The sequence below is a fragment of the Chanodichthys erythropterus genome, chromosome 13 (assembly GCF_024489055.1).
Source record: "Chanodichthys erythropterus isolate Z2021 chromosome 13, ASM2448905v1, whole genome shotgun sequence".
NCBI classification, from domain to species: Eukaryota; Metazoa; Chordata; class Actinopteri; order Cypriniformes; family Xenocyprididae; genus Chanodichthys; species Chanodichthys erythropterus.
The window spans coordinates 12,343,226-12,368,210 of NC_090233.1; the positions used below are offsets into that span (position 1 = coordinate 12,343,226).

At 39.8% G+C, this 24,985-nt stretch overlaps 1 protein-coding gene across 16 annotated transcripts in view; it reads left to right on the top strand.

Moving 5' to 3' along the window:
• Positions 1-278: 278 nt before the first annotated feature.
• The window catches only part of ank1a (ankyrin 1, erythrocytic a), a 100,943-nt gene continuing 76,236 nt past the window's right edge, over positions 279-24,985 (top strand). For 15 of the 16 annotated variants that reach the window (XR_010896875.1, XM_067405957.1, XM_067405960.1 and 12 more), the window contains exons 1-13: positions 279-358; positions 6,614-6,712; positions 11,044-11,142; positions 13,519-13,617; positions 13,913-14,011; positions 14,852-15,037; positions 22,050-22,148; positions 22,228-22,326; positions 22,411-22,509; positions 23,424-23,621; positions 23,744-23,842; positions 24,116-24,214; positions 24,393-24,491. Coding sequence is in view for 15 of the 16 variants with exons in the window: in XM_067405957.1 (XP_067262058.1) it covers positions 332-358; positions 6,614-6,712; positions 11,044-11,142; positions 13,519-13,617; positions 13,913-14,011; positions 14,852-15,037; positions 22,050-22,148; positions 22,228-22,326; positions 22,411-22,509; positions 23,424-23,621; positions 23,744-23,842; positions 24,116-24,214; positions 24,393-24,491 (1,401 nt within the window). In the remaining variant the exon portion in view is untranslated. Of the gene's footprint in view, positions 359-6,613; positions 6,713-11,043; positions 11,143-13,518; positions 13,618-13,865; positions 14,012-14,851; positions 15,038-22,049; positions 22,149-22,227; positions 22,327-22,410; positions 22,510-23,423; positions 23,622-23,743; positions 23,843-24,115; positions 24,215-24,392; positions 24,492-24,985 lie in introns of those variants that run through there. The other variant, XM_067405970.1, reaches the window with a different exon arrangement.

Consider the following 24,985-nt stretch of genomic DNA (forward strand, 5'->3'; position numbering starts at 1 on the left):
AGGCTCATTCAGAAAGGCCCTTTGCTTGTCAGAATGCATCGAGCAGGTCTGTGCAGATCGAGAACGCTCTACGGAATGGACAAATGGGGAGAGAGACGTATGCCATTATCTAGTTTTGGCTAGAAGTGTGTGTGTGTCGATATTGACAGCATTCCTCTGGAGATAAACCCTCTGGCCTCAAAGCCCCCAGCCCCACCCATCCCCTCACAAGTTTGTGTGTGTGTGTGCGTACAGGGGGAAAGGGGCAGTGCCCGGACCCCTACACCCAGATAGTGTAACAGGAAAGCAGTGAGGCAAAGACGTAGCGAGGAGACAGAGAGAAAGAAAAGGGATGCCAACAAACGCCATAATTTTTGGAGTAAGTACAACTTTCCTAAAGATTCCTTCATGTTGTTTTTAGATGTCGCAAAGATTCTCGATTGTTGGAAGCTTGCTCATGTTTCCAACTTACTTTTGCCACAAAATTCTTCACTGTTATCCATGGGGGCATGTTGCTTTTGAACCCCAACCCAAATTATTATATGCAATCATATTTTTTCTATTTGTTTTTTTTTTCTTTTTTCTTTTTTACAAATAATTTACATTGCAGAGAGAGAGGGGGGAATCTGCATTGTTGCAAAATGTTCTATTTAAATGTTCTAAGTAAGTTAAAAAGATGCTCGTAACATGAAATTGAACTGGTTGTAAGTGTAGTATGACGGAATCAACCTGATTACATTAGATTATGCCAATAAAAGCATTTATAAGCTCCTAAAGATAGCAATTTTTCATTCTTTACATAATGAGCAAAGGATAATTACATGATGTGCATAAAGAATACTCAAAGAAAGACTAAGAATAAAAATATTCACTTTTATACATGAGAGAAAAAAGTTAAAAGGTGAATTGTGAATTTAAGATGCTTTTTGTTTGCCGTGGCACGAACAGAAACACCTTTGCACTTGGTTTATAAATTGCTGTTTTCTGCTGATCAGGGTGCTTTTGAAAGAGAAAATCAAAGTCCCACCTTCATCTTTACAAGAATAACAGGAAAGCTCGCATTAGATTCCTTCTTTGATGCAAATTTAACTAGTCTCCAAAACTTTGGACACTTGAATAACTTGAATGTAAAATGACTTTCTTTTTTTATCAAGCCAAGTGGCATCTGCAAACAAAGTAAGTTAAAGAGTGGATGATTTTAGTGGATGAATAAAGTCAGTTCTCCTCAAGTTCACACAGGTGTCCTACTGTAGCAGAGGAACCACAAGTGTGTTTCATCACATGAGACATGTTGCACTTGTGTTTGACAACAACAAATTACCCACTTGCCTAATTTGAAACAATGTTATTTTGTGAAATGTTTTCTTTGTAAAGTGCGTTATTGTTTTTTAAAACAAATGCTACTTGGTTTGACATTTTGTTGTCTAATGCAATGTAATTCACAGATTAGATGTAGCTTAAATATGCAAATACTGTTCGGGCCAATGAATATTCTTAACATGGTAACACTTTATTTGTGTCTGTGTTACATGTTCTTACTGTAGTAGTAACAGTAAATTATGCATAATTACATGCAACTAACTTTAAACCAAACCCTTATTCCTAGCCCTAACCCTATAGTAAGTACATTAATATTACGCAGTACTTAAATGTGTAATTACAATGTAACAACAACGCCTTAAAATAAAGTAACCTTAACACTTTTAGAGGCTATTTACACTACACCATTTTTAACTAAACACTGCAAACTTTTTATGCATTTTGACAACAGCGTTTTGGAGGCCTGAAAACACAAACATTTGAAAACAGGTTTCAAATTATAAGTTTGAAAACTATACAGATATTGTCTCGGTGTAACTACAAAAATGGGAATTTGTGAAAACGGTGACATCTTGCGCATGTGTTTTATGTGTTCAGTCTATAGGCGCGAAGCATTTCTATACAAATGGACATCGCCAACTACTGGCCTTGCAGCAGTATACAGCGTTTTTAGTCGTTTTTTAGTCGTGAACGCCTGTAGGCGAAAATTACGAAGGAAAAACTTTTACATTTTTAGTACACCATCATCGTATTAAGGTATACTTTGATTTTTTTACGCGTACACTAGTGTACGCACACAGTCGAACACACAGCCTTGGAAAGTATACTTTTCACTTTTCATACGTGTACACAGGTGTTCGACGCATGCTCAGTTTTGAGCAATCTCTCGCCACGAGTTACAACTCATATAAACGTGTTTGTATTCTTTCATGCTAGAGTTGTACAAATATAGGTACTTTCTAACCTCTTCACACACTCTCACGTCTATGTAGGCCTCCATTTTCGCTGTAGCTTGTATGCGTTCCGGTCTGTTCTGTCTATGCAGTTTTTCTTCGACTACCTTGTGAATCAACGCCCGCAGGACAAGGTTGCCACCTTGTGGATAAACGAATTACTGCAAAAAATTCAAAAGTGCGACCTGTGTGTACAAGATCCAGCGGTGCGCATACAGTACGCGCACACTCTTCTGATGACGAAATTTGCGTCATGCGTACTGTACGATGACCCTCGCTTACGTGTAAAAAGTGAACTATACTTTGGGCTTAATGTGTCATTGTTACACTGCAATTACACAAAGATATATTAATTAACAACATGTACTGTAGGTTTAGGTTTTGGTTTAGTGTTTGTTGCTTGAAATAATTATGCATAATTAACTGTTACAGTATTACTATAGTAAATACATGCAACATTTGTAACAAGGACACAAAATAAAGTGTTACTAAAATGTGATGACACTTATAAAGGTGTGACAGCCATCCAGCCCACTATAGTTTAAAATTTATTTTTACTTTGTTTTTAGCAAATAATAATTCAGGGTTTCATTATTCATTTAACATTGCTGCAAACATCATTTCTCTGTGGATAAACATTTACAGCAGTTATCTGTTCACTTGATCTTCTTATGTAAAGCAGAAATGGTCAGTGAAACAAGTCTTATGTTTAATCATGCACACATAAAAAAAATAGTTATTATGCATTCGGCAGATTTCTCAGTCAGTATGAGAGTATTTACAAGAGAATTTTACAGGAACTGCACTGAAAGACTGGAATGCTCATAATAGTTTAGCTCTCCACAGCAATGTCCAAACCAACATCACACACATTTGTTCATTTATGATCCTGGATAATGCATCCAGTTTATTATCTGAACTTCCGATGTGGAGAAAGAAGAAGCGAGGGAAGGCAGCAATTTTAAAACATGCATTTAAAACAACTGCAGTTGGCAGAAAGAGTTTATGCTCTCAGTCATGCAGGATTTAAGTATACATTACTGAGCAGAATTTTATGGAGCCTTATTCATGGGAAACGCGCATCACCACCTGCTCTCGCTGTTGTTTGCTCTGCAAGCAGAGTTATTTTGATGGATTGGATCCTCTCTGTGTGTTTCCCCTTCATCTATGTGTGTGTTTCTCAGCAGAGGTGAATTTAAAGACTCGTTCCTCCAGTCGCTCCGTCTCTCTCTCAGATGCAGTCATAAACATACACACTGCAGTGTTGCGTCTCAGTGATGATGTCATCCGGTCTGCTGCAGTACTCTTGCTCTTAGAGAGAGGGGAAAGCTGGGGGTGGGTGGGAACATGGTTATTTATCTTGTGTTCATAATATTATTATAGGTTTTATTAGCTGTTTTAACATCATTTGCTTTTTGCAAGATTATTACAGCATTTTGTTGAAAGCTTTATCATTTACATTGAAGAATCAACAGGACTGCATTATGAACGTCAGTTTTTATTTCTTAAATCATGCTTTTGTAACAGTACTTTTTAGGATGTATTTTCCAAGAAAACCTATCAATTGTGGCAGCCTGGCTATTGAATCATGCAATATTAATAACTTGTCTATGAGGTGGTTTAGATTTTGGTGGACATTCATTCTTTATTTATGCTTTATTTTACTGAGGCAATTTCCATTTTGAACTGGAAGGGTTAAAACAGCATATTTTGCTGCGTTTGGTTTGTTGTCTTGGAGGTGTGGAGAATTTGACAACCCAGACGCAGAGAATTAGGTGTGGTCTACATGATCGCCTCCACTGCCTTATCATCTGCAAACACATTTTACACTTGTACTGAGGAAAGACTCATGGTTACTTAATAGCAGTTTTACAAATGCATTAATTTTAATGTTTTTAGCAATTACCCACAAAACCAACCAACTTACTAACTTATGACTCAATGATCAAATAAATAAGTTATTTTAACTCTATTTTTAAACATATATAGGTCGTTTTAAAGTATACTAATTCAAATTAAGATTAATTATGTTCTTTTCTTTGAGCGATAGGAATATAAGACTATTTTAATGGATGGCATGATGCCATTTCTTTTGTTTTGACTGCAAAATAGCATGTGGTGTTAGGATATACAACTGTACAAATGAGTGTATCTAAAATCATAGTATGTACTGTAGTAACTATTATGTCTCATGTTTTTAAGAGCAAAACCACATTAAATTGTACAGATAGTAAAACTAAGCTTCTCATCTATATGGATAGTTTTTAAATGCCATTTCCAATGATTAACATCACAGAGTTTACCTATGTTTTGGTGCTGATGTGTAAATGGTATCTTACTGGTAAAAAGAAGAAACGCCATTGCTTGTGTGAACAGCACATTTGTGTATTTACCGGAAAAGTCGTTCTGGTAATTTTACAGTAATTACTGTGTGAAAGAGGCTTAAATTAATTTGGGTTGGTAAGATGTTTACCAATGTTTTTGAACAAGTCTTTTATGTTCACCAAGGCTGCATTTATTTGATTCAAAATACAGTAAAAACAGTAATATTGTTGCAATTTAAAATAACTTTTTTCAGCATCATTACTCCAGACTTCAGTGTCACATGATCCATCAGAAATCATTCTAATATGCTGATTTGCAACATTTATGATGATTACCAAAGCTGAAAACGGTTGTGCCACTTCATACTTTATTGTAAACCATGATACATTTCTTTTCAAGATTATTTGATGTATAGAAAGAACAGCATTTATTTGAAATGGAAATCATTATAAACGTCACTTTTGAAAGTATTAATTTCTATCAAATATACGTATATATAATCTTACTGACCCCAAACTTTTGAATGGTAGTGAGTAGGTATGTGAATTCTTACAGAGCCAGAGAGACGGGGTGGAGAAAAATGGTGCTCCTAATTCTTGGGAGGTCACCGAGTCATCCCCATGCCAACTCACACTTTGTTGTTCTGCGTGTGTGCCGTGTCTCCATGTTCTTGTCAAGGATGTTTGATCAGTGAGAAGCAGTCCTGCTGCTAGGGAAGGTACACACTCTCACACATTCCCATTGTCATCGCCACAGCAACTGCAGAATCGATACAATCTACTTAAAAAGTTCAAAAGAACATCTCAGTTTCAAGGACGTGTTGATTTGCGGAAGTCTCTTCATATGCACATGAGACACGGAAGCGTATCCATGTGTGGGATTAAAATCTGAGTGTGCTGGTTGGGAATTTTGTAAATTTGTATCTATATTGGTTTTCTAGGAATCTTTCAATCTTTGGCTGCAAATGCAAAAGCTTCTTTCTACACTGAGTGTGTTTCAGAAGAAATGGTATGGTTCATTTGCTACATTTATTTTAAGTAATGTGAACAATCAAATAATTATGAGTTTCCCAATATCTTTGTTTGAATATCTATATTGTTATTTTATCTTTAATGTTTACAGCTTATTTATTTATTTTATTTATTTATTTGAATTAATTACACATTATATTTAATTCTCACACACCAGCTTCAGTTCCTTGTGAGAATGTGATTTTATATCGCTGTATGTGATTAAGTATAACAAAGAAATGTGTCTCCACGTACATATAATGTTATTTATTTTTTAATTAGACTTTATGCCAAATATTCTTAATATTATTTTTAAGATGCACTCCTGAGACTCATTTAACTTTTTCCAATCTTTTTCTCTCTCTTTCTGCTGCTCCGATCGAATTCTCTTGAATTTTTACTCTTTCTTTTGCAGTATTATGTAGCTCAATAGCACTGATCAGTGTAGATTATAGAATGAAACACAGTTTCTTGGTTATATGTTCGATATTTAAAGATCCCATGAAATCAAAATCAGAGTTTAGTGACCATCTAAAATCTAAATGCTTGTGTATTTCCTAAAGTTGTAGAAATAAACTTTTAACAGATATATAGTACAAATTTGTGCACAATTATCTTTCTCTTCCAGGAAGAAAATACCTAAAATATTGATCATATTGGAAGAGATTGTAAATTTATTTCATGGGAGCTTTACACTTTGGTGTGTGTACAGTAAATATGTAATTGTATAAATATTTAATGTTGAAAAATGTGTTCTTTTTTCTGTTGTTGCTTATTTTTCTGGTGTTGCTTAATTTTGTTGTTGTTGCTGTCTTTAAAAGTCAGTCTTTTAAATTATACTTTTCATGATTGTTATCTTATATGTTATCAATTATATGATTTTAAAAGTCTGTGAAAATACAGAATGGCTGGCCTATAAAGCCTTTTCGTTTTCATGTTGTAATTGTGTAAAAAAAAAAAAAAAAATTCTAACTCTTATTTTTTAAATTCTATCCTCTTGTATTACTCCCTATATTTATTTCTCAGGACGCTACCACCAGTTTCCTCCGTGCAGCTCGCTCAGGTAATCTGGAAAAGGCTCTAGACCACATCAAGAATGGCGTCGACATCAACACAGCCAATCAGGTAAGACTCCGTCAACTCAGCCAATCACATCATGTATGGTTTTTCAAAAGAGGAATACATTTGTCTGATTGACAGTTATAGTCCTTTGGCTTCTGAAGCTTAGCTATTTGAGTCACAGCCAGGCTTCAATAGGAGGTGAAATGCATCATCTTACATCTTACATATAAATGAATGAAAAGTGAAAAATCCAGCATAACCAAGCATGAATTCCATGTTGGTCCAGGCTGGTTTATGCTGGTCTAGCTGCTGGACCAGTAGGGTTGCAAAGGGGCAGAAACTTTCCCGAAACTTTCCATGGGAAGTTAAACGAGGGGAATTTTGGAAATATTCCAAAAAAGCCATAAAAATCCTCATGTAGAAAATGTTGTGTAGAAACCATCTTCTATTTGTATCTCATGATCATTTCTCCAATATGTGTATGTGTGACTCAGAGAATGAACATACAGTACAAAAATTGCATACGCTTCTCTTCCAAATGTGAATTCCAGTTTATTCCCTTTAATTTCCATGGAAAGGTTCCAACTTTGAAAATTCCTGGAATTTTGCAACCCTATGGAGCAGTCATTGCTGTTCTCAAGCAAAACTGAGCTGGTGTACCTAGACCCAGCATGCAAAAAACATGCCTTATGCTGATGACCAGCAATGCACGCAGTTGCATAAGTGCTCATATGACACCATACAGTCCTTACACTTTTAAAAATAAAGCTTCTAGAAGGGTGATGCCAAAGAAGAACCATTTTTGGTTCCTCAAAGAACCTTTCAGTGATCAGTTCTTAAAAGAACCATTTTTTTTTCTTAGTGTGTAGAATGGAAAGGTTCTATGGATGTTAAAGGTTCTTCATGGAACCATCAATGCCAATAAAGTATATTTTTCTGGTCTGGACTTCCATCCAGAGATGGCAAAGCGCAGGGATAAACTTCGGGATACGCCAGAGATTGGAACGCCTTTTCCAGCCAAATCAACAGTGAATTTCAGCAGCACAGAAACTGTATTCACAGTTGATGGCAGCAATGCTATTGGGTGATGGAAATCAGGAGAGTATGGTTTAATGTTTGGTTCAGGTTTAAGGACTCTTCTTTAATGAACATATTCGGTTCATCTGAAGTTGCTTGCTGTGCCGTCTAAGGACAGGTGCGAGATTGTACACTCTTGCATAGATTACGAGTCTTTTAACCTGATTTATGTGCTGAAGAGGTTGGTACACGATATAATGGTGGCAATTGCATAAGCTTTTGCACTAAACATGGAGCCAGAAGAGGAGATGGTAGGTTTTATTGTTGGTGCCATAGCTTTGGATAGAAAAAGAAAATAGTGATGTCTGGTTTGTGAACAAGCTGATTCTTTTCAATGAACCTGTTCGCAAATCACACCGAATGATTCATTTGTGAATTGGACTAATTTGATTGCAGCTTTTCTTGAATCAACAACTCACTGATTCGACACTTGTGAGATCCTCTGAGCTTGAGTACACTTGAGCTGTTTAAACCCATGAAGTGCTTGAATGTGGACATGTTCAAGTTTCTCCCAATGTAAAAAAAAATATATATAATTTGCAAGCTTCTGCGATGGCTAAAATTGCATTATGTACGCCCTGTCTTAACAGGTAGCCAACTGAATAGATTTACTTATCTACTTTACCTTAGTGGACCTCTGGGGGGGGAAATGATTGTAAATTTTCTCTTTCCATTCCTGAATCCACTTTTTAATTGCACTCCATGTCTATTGTGCGCAAATGTAATTGTGTGTATGTCCAGTAGTTGCATTCATGTCCACTTCTTTTCCCTTTAGCCTGTTTTTACACTGACATTTCCTGCTGTGGTGTGGGTCTGCACACATCAGAAAAGGCAGCAGTAATTGAGATGATAATGCCCTTTGATTAATGACTGCATGTGTTGTGAGTGATGACTTCAGCGCTTTACTCCATTTAGTCCTCATACTGTAGCAAACGTGTGAGCAGAGCTCTCTGGAGGGCTTCAGTGACCCTGAATACATGCACCGCTGAGTTCTTCGAAAAAAAAATCCATAAGCTGCAAGACACTTGAGCTAGGAGACATGAAGGCTATACTGCAAAATAATATGTTCTAACTGTATTATTGTCTTGCCCTCCATTAAAATATATTTAAAGCAAGATATACTTAATGACAAACAAAATTGTGTAAGATGATAATAGTTATTCTCAGTAAATATACAGTGCCCCCTTTGAAAAGTAATTCATTGAGATAAATATCTCAAAGAACACAAAAACAATTTCCCAAATGTTCTTTATATAACATCTGTTTAACTTATAACATGAAAGTAAGGTTAATAATATAACTTAAAGACCAACATTTTCAGTTTTACTCAAATTAGGCTGATCCAATACTGTTTACATTCACTTAAGACACAACAGACCGTGTTTATGAGGATACTCGCCAAGACAAGTTTTTCTGACATAAGTTGAATTGTGTGAATTTGATATTTAAGCTCAAGAAGATGTGAAAGAGAACTCAATTCAGTATTTGCACGCTGTCTGAGAGGCGACTTTTTTTTGCGAGTACCAAACTGAGTTCTCTTTCTCGTGCTTCAATATTTAAATTGGCAAAGCTTAAAAACATCAAATGTCCCGAGCATTGTTCATGCTGGCCCGGAGCCATCGGGTCCTTATTGTCGAACCCTGTCCAGTGCAGCGGCACAGTAATCACATGACGTTTTCCTGTAATAATGCACTTGTTAGGCCTATACATAAATCACTTAAGAGTTCATGTTTTTACTTATATATATGATTTATTTTTAATCCAAATGACGCATGTGAGCTGAGTGAGCAATCATGAGCAGATGAGAAGAGAGCTCTCTCTCTCTTTACCATCAGTTAACATTAGTAATATGTTCCTCGTTTACTTTCTTTGCTATTGGCATATCTGACCGAACTACAAACTTTCCAGCGATGTCTGTGGATCGATAAGCTCAGGTGTCTGTGCCGCTGCAGGCTCATTCCACTCCACGTGTTTAACTTATCAGCTCATGCACAGCAGCTATATAGGCGTGAATATTTCATTTGTTTGATATTTTATTAATTAACTTCATAGACATCCTTCTCTGATATCTTCATTATGGTTTCGTTGCCTGGACACAAACATTGTACATATGCTATGTGGTATCGTTTTTCATATCGGAGTACTTTTACTCAAGTAGCATCCCTACAATTTTTAATTAGCTTTTGTTTTCATATTTTCAGTTTTTCTTTTTAATTTTTAGTTTGATTTTTTAGAAATTTTGGTTTTTGAATTAGTTTTTTTTTTAGGTTTAAATTCTTTTTTATTTCAGTTTTAGTTTTCATTCAGTTCTAGTTTTTAATTTACTTCCAGTTAGCAATTTTAGTGCTTCAACTTAAACTTATTTCAGTTAGTTCTAATTTTTTTTTATCTAATATTCATATTTTTAACACCTTTTATTTTATTTTTTTTTTTTTTTGCATTCTCTTTCATAAAATGTCTCTAAATGCTCTTCCTCCTCCCACAGCAGTTTATTGGGATTATCTGCATTAACTGTTTTTCATCTAATATTCATATTTTTATTTTATTTTATATTTTATTTTATTTCAGCTTTATGTACAGACAGAGAGGCTGTTCTGTTTGTGTTCACATTATGTTGATTTACATTACAGAGACCTAGCCAGTGAAATGATGCATGCTGTAAATGTCTTTTGTTTGCATTTACTGATTGAAGCAAACGCAGTTTTCAATGACGTCAGGGGCTTTATATGATTGGCTTATAGTTATAAGGTGCATGTGATCAATGTGATCCATTTTCTCCATTGATAAAGACTCAGAGTTTATCATCTCCACCTCTACTAGAACAAGCTTTGTGCATCCTTGAAATGGCATAATATAATTTTGCACCATTTTTTGTGTGATATTCTTCAGATGAAGCTTTGTGATTTCTTCATCCATTGATTCCTTTTCTTATGTTTCTTCATTCCTTCTTTGAGTCACGTTGAGATGGGGTGAGTGGTCTCTACACTCAGAGGGGATAATATCAGCAATGTGAGAAAGGTCCAACCTCACATGTCCTGTGAGGCTGAAGGAAGGCTGTGTGAGGTTAGACCTATCCCACATGGCCCGTATTCTTCCCAGCAGAGAGACCACCGGCCTGCCATCCACCCAAATCACCACCGCTATCATCATCATCATCATCATCATCATCGGTTGATGTTTTTTGACAGTTCTCTGTGTGTTTTGTGACAGTGGAAGTAAACTACTATGTTCAAACCCCCATTTCAGTCTCTTTGGGACGGTGCAGTTTTGAGATTGAATAAGAGTGAGTTTGCTCTGCTGTCTCTTTCCCTCCACAGAATGGACTCAATGGGCTGCACTTGGCCTCGAAAGAAGGCCATGTTAAAATGGTGCTGGAACTACTGCACCATGGTATTGTACTTGAGACGACCACAAAGGTAAGAGTTAGAGCAACAAAAAAGCCCCAAAAAGTATTTGGATGTTAAAAAAGTATAGGCTTAAATATCATTGCATTAGATGCTAGAATTTTTGGCAGAATTACCTTCACTTTTCTGAATTATTTTGTTATCTAATTTGGAGCCAGATTTACTAAACAGGGCAAATTAGCATGAGAACGCAATCCCGTAAAAGCGCCGATGGGAGTGGAAAGTTCTGTGCATGATTTACTGACAATGCGCACATTAAAGAACACAGACGCAGCCGGATCATTTCCATAATGACCAACACAATCTATCAAAAGCGGCACAAATTAGCGTATGGTTTAAGACATTCTTTTTTTGGGTGTTAAATAATGGTGCAAACACCAGTAAATTGATGAGCACAAACCATAGTAAATCACCTTGCACGCTTCATTTAAATACTCTTCTCCCATAAATTCTGCGTCTGAAAGGGAAACTACTACGAAATGCATAATATGCAATAAGTTCAGCTACAAAAGTAACTGTGTCACCGCCTTTTCAGCGCTAATTTCACATTGTGTGTCTTTAGTAAATCCTGACAGCACCAAAAGAGGTTTTGCGCTGGTGCAAGCTGTTAGTAAATCTGCCCCTAAATATCTTTTCTAATACAATGATGTCCATACATTTTAATTGTGGCTTAAGTGTTTTTTGTGGGCACATTCATGAAGCAATTAAGAACTTAACACAAAAACTTGATTAGGCACATCACATGTACCTTAAAACACTTTAGCATACTTTTAAAAAGAGTACTTATTATTAAAATAATATTAAATGCAATTAGCTGAACTTCAGAGTGCTTTTTTGATCCACTTAACTAGGAGTATTTTTATTATGTAATTTGAATTCAGTTATTTCTGTTGTCTTTGAAATATGCTTAAATTGTAAAGCATTAAACTAAAATAAACTTTAATGTCATATCTATTGAAAATTGTTTGTAATGTATTTATACTTACACATTTGTAATGATGAATTGCAATTTAGTACATTTAAATATATATATATATATATATATATATATATATATATATATATATATATATATATATATATATATATATATATATACATATATATATATATATACATATATATATACATATACATATATATATATATATATATATATATATATATATAATATTGAATACTACATTGTTTACAATTATAATCAAGTTCTTTACATGTGCTTTAGTATGTTAATAATCCAATCACAATAAGTGTACTTCTTTAAAGCACCACAAAAGATGATTAAAACAGAATGATTTTAAACTTTTAATTTGACATTATTTCAAAGTGTACTTAAGTGTGTTAAGGAACATAGTCAGGAAAGTGTATTCTCTTTAATTACGCTTAAGTGATATTTAGGGGTGTAACAGTACATGTATTTGTCCCGAACCGTATGGTACGAATGTCACAGTTCGGTTCAGACAATCAGACGATGAATACAGTCAGTCACAGCCGATCCACACTCCAGAAGGGAGTGCGCGCGGTAATGCAACACTGTTTGCTAACTGCCACAACAGGAAAAAGCACAGAAGAATCGGACAAGAACAGACAATCTTGCATGTAATGTCTCAACCAGTATTTCAACCACGGAAAAACATCAATAAAACAGCTTGAAAAAAATATCTCACGTAGCATTACATTTACCTCAGGCAAGTCATTTAGTGTCCACAGCATGTTAGTTCCCTAGAGAAATGAACACTAGAGGGAGCATTTCACTATATGCACTATATTAGCTTATATATTCATTAGATTTACTTTACCTGTTAGTAATGTCTTAATTATTTAATATATGTTTAAATGAATTTGTCTTGAAAACAAGTTATGACAGTAACTGTGTAAATTATTAAATTTCAAAAATGAATTGGAGTAATACTTTTATTAGATTGATTATATTTAGAAGTTTATGCAAAACCTGCCTAATGTGCAATTTTGTGTTGATTGTTATATCAAAAATAAATAGCAACTGAATTTAATAGTTTGTGCTCTGTTGTTAATTGTAACCTTTAATATTATAGTAATGTGCTAGGAAGGGCTCCCTGTATTTAGTTTAAAGCATTAGTTGAGATGAAAATGTTCATTATAATTGAATTTATTTAAAGAGAGAGACATAATTTGTTCAATAAACCACTGTTTAAAAAAAAAGAAGCAATTTTATCTTTAATTTTCTGTGTACCGAACCGTGACTTCAATACCGAGGTACAGTACGTACCAAACCGTCATCTTTGTGTACCGTTACACCCCTAGTGATAATGCATTAATATTATATTACCTGCAAGTACAGTTTTGAATGTATAATGTAGGATTTGAAAAAAACATTGCCTGTCATTAAATAAGACATTTCTCTTGTAGAAAGGAAATACTGCTCTTCACATAGCTGCATTAGCTGGACAGGAACAGGTGGTCACGGAGCTGGTGAACTATGGAGCCAATGTCAATGCTCAGTCTCAGGTGAGCAACAAAAGGGATTTCTTTTAAAATGGGTTCGAGACATTGATATGTTGGATTATCTGTCAGCATTCACCTAACATCCACTTAAATTATAATATATAAAGGGGTTTATGTCTGTTCTTCCTCCTAGTTGGATGTTTTATAGTTCATTTGAACAGTTGAATGATTTTGAATTTATGTAGTATTGCTGTCCGAACTAAAATCTGTCTGCCTCTATTGTCATCTGTGTATTTGTGTGCTTGTGTTAGTTTGGGTATTGTATCTGCATATGGGTGTTTATGTCTGTCTGCAACAGAAGGGCTTCACTCCACTCTACATGGCTGCACAAGAGAATCACCTCGAGGTTGTGAAGTTTCTCCTGGATAATGGAGCCAATCAGACCATTCCAACTGAGGTAATGCTGCCCCAAATCATATACTTTAAAAGAATACACACTCTACAAAATGCTGGGATAAAAACAACTCAAGTTGGGTTGAAAACAGATAAACCCAGCTATTGGGTAGTTTTATTTAACTCAACTATTGTTTAAAAATTACTGTATTGCTTAAAATGAACCCACGATATATGTTGGAAATGGACATTTATTAATATGTTTAATAAATAATAATAAAACAATAAACATTTATTAAATTGCTTATTAATAAATGTTCACCTTTTGATTATTATTGTTGCCTCTAGTAATTATGTGTCTGATTTTTAATTTTTGGGTTCATTTTAAGCCAGACATATAGTCATTTTTAAACAATAGTTGAGTTACATAAAAATAGTGTGAGTTCAAGTTTTTTTTTTTTTTTTTTTTTTTTTATACATGTGCTTTAGTATGCTAGTCAACACATTAAAATAAGTGTACTTCTTTAAAGCATGAAAAAAGATTATAATGTGCACTTTTTATAAATGTACTTAAGTGTGTTAAGAAACAGTCATGAATGTTTACTCTTTGAGTACGCTTACAGGTAAGTAGCCTTTTATTTCATTATTATTATTGTATTATCTACAAGTACAGTTTTTTTTTTTTTTTTTTTAAATAAATGTATAAGATTTGAAGTAAACTACAAGTGCACATTCAGTATAATTAAGCACACTTATTTTTGGATGGGATCACACTTTACTGTACCAAAGTAAACTTTTAGCCAACAGGGAATCCACACTTCACCTTTAACCTGCTATTTTCGCACAGGTTACTCAAAGAAACATGGATGTTGACGTGATGTCTGTATGTTTGTCTGTTTGTCAGGATGGCTTTACCCCTCTTGCTGTGGCTCTTCAGCAGGGCCATGAGAATGTGGTGGCCCTGCTCATCAACCACGGTACTAAGGGCAAGGTCCGCCTTCCCGCACTGCATATCGCTGCCCGAAACGACGACACCCGAACTGCCGCTGTGCTTTTACAGAATGACCCCAATCCTGATGTCTTAAGCAAGGTTTGTGTAAACTGATGAAAAAACTTAATCTAGTATAAATGTAATATTATGCAAAGTTCTGCCTCTATTATCTGATTAAATGAGCCAGGTTTAAAGCCATTAAAATGTTATGTTTTTGGACACTTAATTACAATGAAATTATATTAGTTTTATTTATTTAATACTAGGGCTGTGTGATTAATCGGAAGCGATCTGAATTCAACGCACCTAAATCTGGTGTGAGAACAGAAAAGTGTGGGTTTACTTTTATGACATGGAAGAAATCACAAAAACAGGCCAAAAAAAAAAAAAAAACTTTATTCTCAAGAAATTAAAGGCACAATATGTAATTTTCACCACTAGAGGTCACTTATTCAAAACATTGGCATAGCTTTATTACACATTGATTTCACGGAATCATTGGAGGAGTTGTCTTCATGTCTACAGCCGGTGGAAAAGAATCCGAAGGGATTCTGGCAGAAATCATATTCATGGCTGAGCTAATGTATTAAAGATTTAATATAATTACTGTCGCAATTAGGCATGGTACTAGTGGTTTTGGATATTTTAATCCAAAAAAAAAAAAAACTTTATTCTCAAGAAATTAAAGGCACAATATGTAATTTTCACCACTAGAGGTCACTTATTCAAAACATAGGCATAGCTTTATGACACCTTGCAGTCCCTCCAGTTTTTCGTGATTCCGCGATTGCTGAATACAACGCAAAATCAACAAAATATTGCATTTTTTGCGATCCTTTACGAACGGTCAAATACACACACAATTATGTCTAAATGTCCATCTTGGTGGTTATGTCTTGAGTAAACAAATTTGGGACGTGTGTCAGTGTTGGATCCGCTCATTATAGTAGGTCTTAAAGTGAAAGCCACCTAATATATACCCGCTCCTGTCTGTGTCGTTGATGTGGCTTACCTGTAAGATTTTGGTCACATTTCCCACCGAAAGTGATCATTGTGTTGAAAGTTGTTATAATGCTACTCTATGTTCACTTGTTGCACACTGCAAGATAGATCGCTATTAGGCATGGTACTAGTGGTTTTGGATATTTTAATCCAAAAATATTACATATTGTGCCTTTAAATAACTTGTGGATTAAAAGGGATTTAAGGGTATAAAGAAATTAATTCTTTTATACAGCAAGAATGCATTAAATTGGTCAAAAGTGATAGTGGAGACTTTTGAACTTTAATCAGAGTCCTAAAAAACATGTATTAGTTTCCACAAAAATATTAAGCGGCACAGCTGTTTTTAACATTGATAATAAGAAATGTTTTGCACATTGGCATGCAATCATATGCATCAGCTGCTCGCCTCGCAGCGCGGGTATATAATGAGCAGCTGGTGCGTTGCATCTTCAGCTTTTCGCTGAGGAGCCAAACCGGATAGGCGGCAGCATCAGCGGGGTACAGCGACTGTGGCGACGGGACGTACGTCTCCGTTCCCTCCTTCAGGGAATCAGGGTTACCTTTGTAACCGAGACGTTCCCATTCAGTCGGTCACGTTCGACGTACGTCGGACAGACCGACGAATAGGAATCCCTACCAAAGCGCCACAGGAGCTGCCCCCTTCCAGCGCTCTGTTGTAAGCCACCTGAACCCCCTTGCCTGAGGATGGTGGGACAGGGCTAACACAGAGAGAGTCAATCACTGCTGTTCCCCAAAACCCATTCAGTGAGACTATTGGATAACGCTGGGAAAGCGTACCCTGCGCTGGGAAAGGAACGCTGCGGAAGCCACATCCTTCCCCAAAGGAGTTATGTGGAGAAGTACATATGGACTAACCCTGTAGGGCTGTGCTACATATGGAAGAGCTGGGGTGACTCCAACCCGATGAAGGGTAGGTTCTCCCAGAGGGAAAGAAACGGGCTTCGTTTAGGAGCAACCGTGGAACCAACCATATGGGATCCCCGTAGGGTCACACATATGGAACCCAGCCTAAACCCGGTTCTCAAGGATACAACGGAGTATAGGCCTGGCACCAGACGCTCCGCCACGTCGGCTGCCGAAGGGATATCTGGAGAAAAGAAGCGCATGTAGCGCAGCAAGCCGACACTAAGCCGGGGCCTCTCCGTGCCTCTGACCTGTGGCGAGAACATGGGAAGAGACCGGCTCGACACGAAGGCTATAGTATCTAGCAAACGTGTTAGGTGTCACCCAGCCCGCAGCTCTACAAATGTCTGTCAGCGAGGCGCCACGAGCCAGCGCCCAGGAGGATGCGACACCTCTCGTGGAGTGAGCATGCAACCTGAGCGGGCAGGGCACGCCCTGAGCTTGGTAAGCCAGGGCGATGGCATCCACTATCCAGTGGGCCATCCACTGCTTGGAGACAGCCTTTCCCTTCTGCTGGCCTCCATAACAGACAAGAGCTGGTCTGAGGTCCTGAGGCTTTAGATTCTGTCTATGTACAGTCGCAAAGCGCGGACTGGACAGAGTAAAGCCAGGGCTGGGTCTGCCTCCTCCGAGGGCAGCACTTGCAGGCTCACCACCAGGTCCCTGAAGGGAGTGGTAGGAACCTTGGGCACATAGCCAGGCCGGGGTCTTAGTACCACGTGGCTATCACCTGGCCCGAACTCCATGGAGAGGGGACGAGAAGGATTTAACCGTCTCGCTCCCCTAAGGAACCTGATGACCAGGTCGTGCTGACCAACAGATTTGCCATCTAAGTGGTCGTGGTAAGCGGATATAGCAGCAGTATGGACTTTGAGAGTGGAGGGGGGACAGCCTACGCTCCAACCCTACTGCAAGAAGGAAAGCACGACTCTGATCGAGCATCTCCGGGGGTCTTCCCGGCGAGAAGAGCACCACTCGACGAACAGGTTCCACTTTGAGGCGTAAGCACGTCTCGTAGACAGTGCACGTGCCGAAGTGATGGTGTTAAGTACCTCAGGGGGTAAGTCACCTAGAACCTCCGCATCCCGTCCAAGGGATCAGACATGGAGTTTCCAGAGGTCTGGACACGGGTGCCAAAGAGTGCCCCGTCTCTGAGAAAGAAGGTCTTTCCTCAGAGGGATGGGCCAGGGAGGGGCAGTCGCGAGGAGTGAGAGTTCTGGGAACCAGGTCCGGTTGGGCCAGTAAGGCGCAACTAACAAGACCTGCTCCTCGTCCTCCCTGACTTTGCACAGGGTCTGTGCAAGTAGGCTCACTGGGGGAAACGCATATTTGCGCAGGCCCCGGGGCCAGCTGTGAGCCAGTGCATCTGTCCCGAGTGTCCCCTCGGTCAGAGAGTAAAACAACTGGCAGTGGGAGGTTTCTGGTGAGGCAAACAGGTCTACCTGAGCCTCTCCGAATTCTCTCCAGATCAGCTGAACCACCTGGGGGTGGAGTTGCCACTCTCCTGGCAGCGCAGCTCGTGATAGCTCGTCGGCCACACGGTTGAGCACACCGGAGACATGAATGGCGCGAAGCGACCTCAGATGCTTCCGACTCCACAGGAGGAGATGGCGGGCGAGTTGCGACATGCGATGGGAGCGTAGACCACCTTGACGGTTGATGTACGCAACGGTCGCAAGGAAGCATCTGTGAACACCACAGCATGCCGGGACACCTGTTCTAGGGGCATTCCTGCCCGAAGAAACAAGGGGTCCGACCACCGACTGAAGGTTCGGCGGCACTCCTGAGTGATTGGCACCCGGAATGTGCCGCGCTGCCACGCCCATCTCGGGACTCGGCCGTGAAGCCAGTGCTGAAGCGGTCTCATATGAAGCAGACCGAGCGGTGTTACAGCCGCAGCAGCCGCCATATGCCCCAGGAGCCTCTGAAAGAACTTCAGTGGGACCGCTGTCCTGCCATTGAATGTATTCAGGCAGTTCAACACCGACCGAGCACGTTCCTCTGTGAGGCGTGCTATCTGCTCGACCGAATCCAACTCCATACCGAGAAAAGAGATCCTCTGCACCGGGGCGAGTTTGCTCTTTTACCAGTTGACCTGAAGCCCCAACTGGCTGAGGTGTCTGAGCACCAAATCCCTGTGTTTGCACAACTGATCCCGGGACTGTGCTAGAATGAGCCAGTCGTCGAGATAGTTGAGAATGCGAACACCCTGTTCTCTCATGGAAACATGGGCTCCCTCCACGACTTTCGGGAAGACGCGGGGAGACAGGGCCAGCCCGAAGGGTAGGACTCTGTACTGATATGCTCGACCTTCGAACGCGAATCTCAGGAATGGCCTGAGTCGCGGAAGAATTGAAACATGGAAGTACGCGTCCTTCAGGTCAATCGCTGCAAACCAATCTCGGGGACGGATGCACTCGAAAATGCGTTTCTGCGTGAGCATTTTGAATGGTAGCTTGTGGAGGCTCAGATTCAAAACTCGCAGGTCCAAGATCGGTCGTAACCCGCCACTTTTCTTGGGTACAATGAAGTAGGGGCTGTAGAACCCCGACCTCAAATCGGCTGGAGGGACCGGCTCTATCGCGTCCTTCGCCAGTAGGACTGCGATCTCCGCACTCAGGACAGGGGCATCGGCATCTTTCACTGTATTGAAGAGGACGTCCCTGAACTTGGGGGGGGAAGCCGGGCGAACTGAATCGCAAAGCCGACCCTGATGGTCCGAAGGAGCCAGCGAGACGGACTGGGGAGCGCTAACCCGGCTCGCAGAGACCGTACAAGCAGGACCAAAGGTACCACCGGTGTACCCGCAGCAGGGCAGCGAGGTGGAACACAGGGACGCGGCTCGGGGGGCTCTCTTTGTGAGGCGGCCCGAAGCGGCGTCACAGTGTGCTAGGCAACACTTACCTGGCTCCACGGATGGACAGAGGGAGCAGTCGAGGCTTTGGCTGCCTGCTGCTCGCTGCTGTACGCTGGCGACAGAAGAGGGGGATGAGAGTGGTGAGGTTTTTCTCCTCCCACTGCTCTCCAAACCCTCTTCAGACCTGGAAATGGAGGAACTGCTCTTTAAAATTTGGGTACCGCTGCCTCTTGGGTCAGTGGCGGAACAGAAACAAACCCAATAAAGGATTTACCACTTGGCCCTCCTCCAGGGGTGGAAGAGCAGCCCCACCCATCTCTGGGTCGCCCGTCTCAGGGGTGATTCTCACCAACCAGTTAAACAGCTGCAGAGACGGGAGGCGTCATCTCCCCGCAATGGATACAGCAGAGCCTGCTGGGCCGGAGTTTCTTGCAGGGGACGACAACCTTGGCGACGAGCAGACTGAGGGGTGGCCCAAGAGGAACTCAATGGTTTGTCATGGGAAGCCCCCCGATCCGCTACTAACTGAGGAGAACTGCTGGGCTCAGTCCTCGACAGTGTCACCGAAAGGCCACCTCGTAAGATGGGAGCATTGAGAAAGCATTTAGCTTGACAACCTCTCACACCTCACAAGGTAAGCCAGGGGGCACTTCTGGACCACGGAGGTGGACATCGTCTGGCTGAGGGCCTGCGCCGTGACTTTGATCACGGTTAGTCAACAAGCGCAGCTCAACCCCAGCACAGAACTACCCTCATGCAAAAAGAGTGCCTTGGCCTCACGTGCAGGGTGGGTGTGGTCTGTGTACAGCCACCCCATCCAAGAGGGTAGTGAGAGAGGAAAAACTTATGCAGATTGGCACCTTTGGCATTCCATATTTATGGCACCAATATACCCCCATACTGCCAAGTTTTCCATGCACATCTGGAAGACCCAGGAAAGCATGGTTGTAAACTCTGAATCTGAGTCAGCATAAGCACACACCATTACAGTGGGCAGCGTCACCCTCATTTCCAGAGCATAACAGCACTCTCTCCGATGCTGCAATCGACGTCTGTCCCTCAGCTGGAGCTCTGAATGAAATGCTAGGTTCCCCTATGAAAAGGACCAGCAATCCAATCCAGAAACTGCACAGCTTGCAATGCACTAGAGAGGGAGGGGCCCTAGGGGGTTAGTTCCCTGAAGGAACCCCTCAACCTCATGTCACCCAAGCCATATCAGCAAAGTAGACCTCTTCTGGTGCACCAGAGAGGGCGCTACAATGGAGATTACACAAGGGAACTGCGCATCTAGAGCGCCGAGCGAGCGCTGGGTTGCCGTGACAACCCCCGCTGCAGCCCGGCAGCTCGACGGCACACGACACGCAGAGGAGCGAGAGGTTTGCTCTTGTTGATCTCCACGTTCTCCCAGAGTGTCGGGCAGACCCGCGGCTGTGCTTTTACACACAAGCGGCAGCTGGCCAACAACAGAGGGGACTCAAGCTTCCCGGAGAAAGAAGAGTCACGACCGGCGTGTCGACGTGATCATGTTCTCATATGAAAACATGAACACCCACGAACATCATTTCAGCACGCGCCCAGACATGCGAAACGGTGATCGTGGCCGTCAGTGAGGACAGGAACGATCGCATCCAGAAACACAAGTAGGATGTCGTCTTTAAAAAGACGCAAATCTACTTGTGTAAGCTCTTTCAGGGACTTTACTCTTTTAGAAGTGCTGAAGCACGCAGGGGAACGGCCACCGCAACACAGACAGGGATTGTGTGCAGCCTGTCATGTGCTTTCTCTCTCTTTGAAGGCGCTCACTCTTACCAGCCGTAAAAACGGCTTTTCAGCGCTCAAAAGCGCACCGTACCGGCCGTGAGAACAGCCTTCTGATGCTGTCAAACAGCTATTTGCTCAAAAACGGCAAACGAAACAAAAACAGAAAAAGAGAGGACTTCGACCCCGCTGCTGTGCTGTTCGCCCGCACTCGGAAAAAAAGAGAAGTTCAACCAAAAAGCTTGACTCGTCTTCTAGCAGACACTCGCTTGCAGAGAACAGGAACAAACACCGTTCGGCTCCGAAGCGAAAAGCTGAAGATGCAACGCACCTGCTGCTCATTATATACCCGCGCTGCGAGGCAAGCAGCTGATGCATATGATTGCATGCCAATGTGCATTGGCTCGTTTTAGTTACACTCGAAGTAGATTGGCCTCTCTAGCGAGATTCCTATTCGTTGGTCTGTCCGACGTACATCGAACGTGACCGACTGAATGGGAACTGTATTTTACATGTACAAGGCAAAGTGTGCTGGTTACTAACTCAGTTTCCCATGATCCTCTGCAGACAGGCTTCACACCACTCCATATCGCAGCACACTATGAGAACCTGAATGTTGCCCAGTTACTTTTAAACCGAGGAGCTGATGTGAACTTCACACCCAAGGTCTGTATTTCAAATATGTCTGCACTGGTCCTCAGTCTGTTTACAGCTGCATGTAAACTATAATGTGGCTTTCTTTCAGAATGGGATCACACCTCTGCATATTGCATCCAGGAGAGGAAATGTTATCATGGTCAGACTTCTGCTAGACCGAGGAGCAAAGATTGATGCTAAGACAAAAGTATGTTATAAAGTTATAATGATAAACATTAACGACAGTAGGAAATTTGTATTCATGTTTTTCGTTCTTCCCTTTTCATCGCAGGATGAGTTGACTCCTCTTCACTGTGCTGCCAGGAATGGCCATGTGAGAATAATCGAGATCCTTCTGGACCAAGGAGCCCCAATACAGGCCAAGACCAAAGTAGGCATACACCCAAACACTTAGCGTTTACATATAGCCACAAACAAATTTGATATCGAGACCCTCAGTTACATCAACAAAGGTCAAGCTATTGTTCTTGTATGGCAATTATGCAAGAATTTCTTTAAAAAAATAAAAGAAAAGAAAAGGAAACTGGAATTTTTTTGAGTTTGCATCTCACAATTATTACTTTTTTTTTCTCAGAATTGTGAGATTTAAATTTGCAATTGCGAGTTATAAAGTCATAATTGTGAAATATAAACTTGCAATTCTGACTTTTTTTCTCCCAATTGGGAGTTTTTATCACACATTTCTGACTTTATATCTCATAATTCTCTTCTTTTTTTCTCAGATTCGTGAGATATAAACACAATTGCATTTTGTAATGTCAGAATTGCAAGAAATAAACTCGCAATTCTGACCTTAGCTTCCACAGCATCCAAAACAAGGTGTCAGGAGAAAATAGAAAAATTGAAACAGTTGCATATCGTGACTGAAAATTTGCACTGAAGATCACATTTCAAATGACTGATTTTTTTTTTTTTAATCACTTTTTTCTTAAATGTATTATTGGCACTGCTGTTCCCAATAGAGTGGTGTCTGTGTCAGCAGTGCAAATATAATAATATGCATAAATTAAAAAAAAAACAATCCACTCTGAAAAAAGTAGGCCTAAATTTAAGATTTATGTATTTGAATTGCATTTAAAAAAATCTATTTATTTTGGTTTTAACATACACATAAACTTAATGTGGTTTATATTTGTCAGTCATAAATGAAATGGGTAAGATTTCTGCGCTTAAAAAATCATGTAATTTTATTATTTTATTATTACATATTTGCAAACCCCAGCCATAAATTTGAAAGAAAATGCATTTGGCAGCTTTAAATGTTCCCATGTGTTCACTGCACAGAACGGCCTGTCGCCAATACATATGGCAGCCCAGGGCGATCATTTGGACTGCATCAGACAGCTATTACAGTACAATGCAGAGATTGATGACATCACTCTAGACCACCTGACACCACTGCATGTGGCAGCACACTGTGGACATCATCGCGTGGCTAAGGTGCTCCTGGACAAAGGAGCCAAACCAAACACCCGCGCTCTGGTTAGTACACATTAAAAGACACAGCTAATGATCACAATAACATTTACCCTGTTATTCTGAAACATCCTGAAACTCTTCACGGAATTGCACTTATATATAAACATTTGTCCACTCATGTTTAGAATGGCTTCACGCCACTCCATATCGCCTGTAAGAAGAACCATGTGCGTGTAATGGACCTACTATTAAAGCATTCGGCGTCCCTGGAGGCTGTAACAGAGGTGAGCAGCAGGATCATTTCACAGTGTAATAGACGTAACGTTTATTAAGCAAAATGATTGTAGTGTATTCATAGGATTTAACTGAGTTCTAGTAGTCATAGTATTTGTTTGGTGTGTTGGGGGAATAATCACAACAATAAAAAGGAGCACACATTTTAAGTAGCGTTTACGTTTTGAATAGAGCACAGTCTACTAAAGACATGTGAGTAATTTCATGCAGCCATAATTTCAGGCCATGACGTGTAGTTCTTTGTGTCTGTTTCTGCCCAACAGTCAGGGTTGTCCCCACTGCATGTGTCTTCCTTTATGGGTCACCTGAATATAGTGAAGATACTCATGCAAAAAGGAGCTTCACCACATGCCTCAAACGTGGTGAGCAACAAAGTGAAATATCAGCAGTAAAAGCTGTGCACTGAAGTATGTTAGAATGAGGCCACGTAAACATGGAATTTCACCTTTTGAAAGCAACATTTTCCTCATAGTTTTATCTCTCTGTTTTGACTGTGAGCTGTGCTTTGGCTGTGATCTTACTGTACATGTGTATTTGTAGAAAGTGGAAACGCCTCTGCACATGGCATCTCGAGCTGGTCACTGTGAAGTTGCTGAGTTCCTGTTGCAAAATGCAGCTCCAGTGGACGCCAAAGCCAAGGTATATTTCACTTTATGTTATTTTGTTGTATTTTAGTTTATGACATTTAATTACATGACGTCTTTACCCTTTATTCAAATATTATTCAAAATTTTATATGCTTTGAAACATGCCCTATTGTTCCGACATCATTTTTGGCCAGGCTGTCATACAAAGAAATTATGAAACATGAACCAATAAAATATTAATAACTGATTATGTTGTAGTCAATGTATGCTTTTTCATGTAAGCTTGTTTTTCTATGCTTTTTTTTTTCTTTTCTTTTTTTAATAGTAAAATAAAACCTGTAGTTGTAGTTTTTTTTTGCCAAAACATTTTTTCTGATAAATTATGGCAACTTGTTTCCGCAATTATGGCAACTTTTTTTCTCACAATTGCGAGATATAAAGTCAGAATTGCGTGATATAAAGTCAGAATTGCGTGATATAAAGTCAGAATTGCGATATATAAAGTCAGAATTGCGAGATATAAAGTCAGAATTGTGTGATATAAAG